Source organism: Crocodylus porosus, unplaced genomic scaffold (genome assembly GCF_001723895.1).
Source record: "Crocodylus porosus isolate Cpor-Errol unplaced genomic scaffold, CroPor_comp1, whole genome shotgun sequence".
Classification (NCBI taxonomy): Eukaryota; Metazoa; Chordata; order Crocodylia; family Crocodylidae; genus Crocodylus; species Crocodylus porosus.
The window spans coordinates 9,271,877-9,276,114 of record NW_017728926.1 but is presented as its reverse complement, the minus strand read 5'-3'; the positions used below and the strand labels follow the sequence as shown (position 1 = coordinate 9,276,114).

The 4,238-nt window shown below is 61.7% G+C and overlaps 1 protein-coding gene across 2 annotated transcripts in view; it reads right to left on the bottom strand.

The window, feature by feature from the left end:
- Positions 1–2,635, bottom strand: part of PHC2 (polyhomeotic homolog 2) — a 30,954-nt gene extending 28,319 nt beyond the window's left edge. Inside the window, exon 1 of one of the 2 annotated variants that reach the window (XM_019541357.1) lies at positions 2,381–2,635. In XM_019541357.1, coding sequence (XP_019396902.1) covers positions 2,381–2,530 — 150 coding nt within the window. In that variant the 5' untranslated portion in view covers positions 2,531–2,635. The remainder of the gene's footprint in view (positions 1–2,380) is intronic. The other variant, XM_019541358.1, reaches the window with a different exon arrangement.
- Between the last annotated feature and the right edge of the window lie 1,603 nt (positions 2,636–4,238).

The window sequence follows — 4,238 nt, the reverse complement described above, 5'->3', positions numbered from 1 at the left end:
CGGGAGCCGCCTGCTCCTCCCCTCGCCATGCATGGACCCTGCTCCGCCTGCCCGCCCCGCTCACCTGCCCCGGCCCTGCCCTCTCCTCCCCTCCCACAGGTTCCCCAAGCTGCAGGCAGGCCGGGAGATGCCCGGGCCAGGGCTGGGAGTCCGGCCCAGCCGCGGGCTCCAGGCTCTGCCCGCCCAGCCCCAGGGCCGCCGCCAGGACACGGAGGGTCTCCGCGGCCCTCGCCCCCCCGTGCGCTCCCTCTGCCCACCTGCTGCAGGGCTCATTACAACCGAACACGGAACAATATGAATAATTAATAACTAGGTGCCGAGTCATTAATTATTAGCGCTTCCTGCCCAAGGCAGTGCCTCCTCTTCCCCCTTCTCCTGCCCACCCACACCCCCACCTTTTCTCCTCCCTGGTCCTCTAACCCACGGTCTCCGAGGGCGGCACAATGTTCTAAAATACATCAGAAGTGAGAGGAAGGCCAAGGAAGTCCAGGCAGCAGAAGGCAACCTGAGGGCTGAGTCAGGAGAGCGGGTCATGGGTGCAGCATCAGGCCCCACTCCAGAGTCACTCAGGCCATGGCCCTCAAGAGCCTACATGAGACATGGGAAGGCAAGCGCGAGCAAGCAAGATCAGCCTTCCCCAGCGCAGGGCCCAAGGGCCACAGCCTCGGCTGCAGAAGCCTGTCTGGGGAAAGATCAAGTTCCAGCAGCCCCAAGCTGTGCTGGAGGCTCCTGTGGGCAACATGCTGCCCGTGAGCGTGGGTCAGGGACCCTCAGCCCCTGCTGCCCCTCCAGGGACTAGACACCAAAGCCAGGGAGCTCAGGTGCTGGGCTCAGGTCCCCGCTCACTCTCCCAGCGCCCAGTAGAGGGTGCTGCCTGACCGCGCTCTGCATGCGCCAGGCCTGCAGCTGCATGTGCTGCCAGCCTGGGCCCCCCCCTGCTCCCGGCCGCCAAGGCAGCAAAGCCCACAGGCATCTGGTGCTGGGACAGGAGGGGAGATGGGAACCCAGGGCTTGCATGTGCAGTGGGGTGAGCATGTGTGTGTACAGGAACGAGGCGGGCACAATGAGGGGCTCCAACAAAAGGGAGCGTGGGGGATCCTGAATGCATGTCCCACAGCACATCCTGTCATGCGCCAACGCAACATGGACCATGCGCCATGAGACCACAGTGGGTTGGGTCTCCTAGCACCAAGGTACGTCCCGGCAACTGGTAGGGCCTCCTGGGTCACAGCACATCCCCATCGAGGTGCTGGACCAGGAGGGGCTGCCCACAGCCCAGTCCAATCCCTGCTGCGTAACGCCCGGTGTAAAACCCGCAGGCTCTGTGCTGCTTCCTGCGCTTCCCCTGGGAGGTCGGCCAGCACCCGCTGCTCCCATAGTCACAAACCTGCCTCTGATTTCTAGCCTAACCTCATCCAAGGCCGTAAACCCATCTGCTCTCATGTCAGCACTGCCCTGAGGCTCCAGTGCGTCTTCCCCTTCTCTACAGAGGTGTTCAGGAACAGCGGGCACAGCCCCTCGTCTTTCCTTTGCAGGCTGAATGAGCCAGGCCCTTCTAGCGCCTCTCCCCCACCCCCCCGACAGGCTCCATGCCCCAATTGTCCCACCAGCCTCCCCTGCAGCCGAATCGCTGGGATCCTTGTTCTTGAACGGGGCAGCCAGAGCTGGTCACTGTGCCCCAGAGGAGGCCTCAGACCACGGCACCGTCTCCCTCTCTCTCCTGGCAATGCCCTCATGATGGGCCTTGATCCTGTCTGGACCATGTCATTGTTTTGTAATCACCCCAAGATCAGCCAGCACACACCACCACTCCTCTGCTGTTTCTCACTGATGCCTTCTCAGCTTAGCCCCTAAACACGTCACCTTGAATTCTGTCCTATTTAATCCTAATTCTATCCCATTTCTATCAGTGCCTTCCTCCTGCTTGGGAACCCCAGGGCCCCAGAGCCAGGGGCTCAAAGGTCACTATGGGCAGACCATGTCCCATCGCTTCTCACTCAGCACATCCCACCAGCCTCAAAGCTCCAGGGTGCGATGCAGAGGGGTGTCCCCAAGGCTCGCAGCTCCTGCCCACACAACCGTATCTGTGCCCTTCTGGCACTAACACACCGTCGCTACGTGTGCAGATGCATATCAGACACTGCAGAAGGGGCAGCCTGTGTCCGAGCCATGATGGGCTGAAGGGACGGGTGGGTGGAGGACAGCGGGAGCCTGCATCTGCCACCTGGCAGAAGAGGGTCTCCAAGGATGGAAACGGAGTCCAAGGTGGCCTGGTACTTTCTGCTACTCGCACTGCAGGGCCCGCTGTGACCGTCCAGTCCCTTGGCCACAAGCCCCAGAGCAGCAGGACCGGACGCCCACCATGCCCATGGCCCCTTACCTGGACAGTCTGGCGGTCTGGGATCCCGCTGTACACAGAGATCTGGGGTCCCGGCTGGCGCCCGTTGTTGCTGCTGCTGCTGCTAGTTGTGGTGCTGGTGCTGGCTGAGCTGCTGGATGGAGGTGGTACCTGCAACTGTTCATTCTCCATGGTAACCACCCAGGGCACGGCCCAGGGCCACAAGGAGCAGGTGCTGAGGCCCAGATGGTGGGACAGGGGCTGCCGGCCCGATTAGATCTGGGAAGACAAAGGTCAAAAGTCAGGCTGTGGCCGTGGAGGGTCTGGGTTCCCTCACAGCCCAGCTGTGACCCCCCACACTGGGCCCCTGCCCCCTCTGCCTGCCCGCACCTGCGGACATGCTCCAGGTGAGTCTAGCGAGTCACCGCAGCTGGACTGGGAATGGAGTGAGCCAGCCGGGAGTGGCGCAGCGTTTCACCCGGGTGTGGGCAGACATCCTGCAGTCCCGGTGTGTTCCTGGGAGCCTGGCAAGGCCCTGGAGGCACCCACTTCCCTTGCTCTGTGATTCAGGCAGGCAAGGGGGAGTCAAGTCCCTTCATGCCCGATCCAGAGCAGGACTCAGGTAAGGACGCACAGCTCCCGAGGGAGCCCTGGCCGACGGGACGCTGGCCACATAGGGCCAGTCTGCTCCGCCTCCCCACTGGTTGTTCTCAGGTGAAATGCCCTGGGAGGAGTGAGCCCAGCTCCAGCCCTGTAATGGGGCACGCCCAGTGACTCCTGTGCCAGTCCTTGTTCCCATTACTGCTCATTTATTTCCAGTCAAATGGCAGGATGGAGCCCCTACCCCAAGCAGCCTACTGGCACAAGTAGGGCCATGTCTGCCAGGAGTAACCTGACCAGCAGAATGTGGCAGGCGGTAGCAGCCCCCTGCTTTGGCACTAACAAGCTGCCTAGAAACAAAGCCAGAAAATGCATTTGCTTCAGGCAAGCGCAAGGCTTTGCTCAGCCCAAAGCTGCCTCAGAGTTGACAGCAGGCTTCACTGCAAGGACGCCCTTCCCACAGTTGCAGACGGCTCAGGACCCAAGCTGTTCTTGGCCTGGCCAGGCCCAGCACCCGGGCTCCCAGCCTCCCCATGGTGCCTCTGGAGCCTGCATCAGTGGGACGTGGCTGTCCCGGCTCTCCTCTCTGTGGCTTGTCTAGGCACAAACTTGTGAGGCTGCTACAGAGCAGGAACGAGCGATTTTGGCACATGGCATGCAGTGTCCCCCGACTGCTGGGCTCTGGAGCAGAGGGCTCTGGTTCCAGCTTCCCCCCAGCGCCAGGGACACTTTCTAAACCAAAACGGGGGCAGAGACATCCCCCAACCCCAGGAGCAGGGGTTCCAGTGAGCTTTTGTGAGGCTCACCATAACACGGAGAGGGTTGATGACTCTGCCACTCCTGGCCTCGAGTATTAAGGCAGCTGGAGGCTGTCCCTTTAACCAGGGATTCAATTCCTGTTTGCATCCAGCTCCTGGGCTGGGAATTGATCCAATTGAATCTCTCTTCCCAGCAAGCTGAGGGAAGCCACTTCATCGCCCACATCTGGCCAGGCCAAGGCCAAATCAGCCACCTCAGGGGATGCGCTGGGGCAAGCGGAGACCAGCTCTTCCCTAGCTCTCCAACAGCCAAGGACTTCCCAAGCAGCCAGGACCAGCCTCTGCCTCCCAAAGCCACGCGCCTCCTGCCCCACCGAGCAGACAGGGCTGAGCGACCCGGGGTGGGGAGATCCTACTTAGACTGACACTGCTTTTGGTGCCCCATGGCTTGTCCAGGCTACTCAGTACAGCTCTGCAAACCTCTCACCGGAGAACAAGCGAGCTCCTCGGGAAACCTCCACAGCCTCGCCCTACAGCAAGGC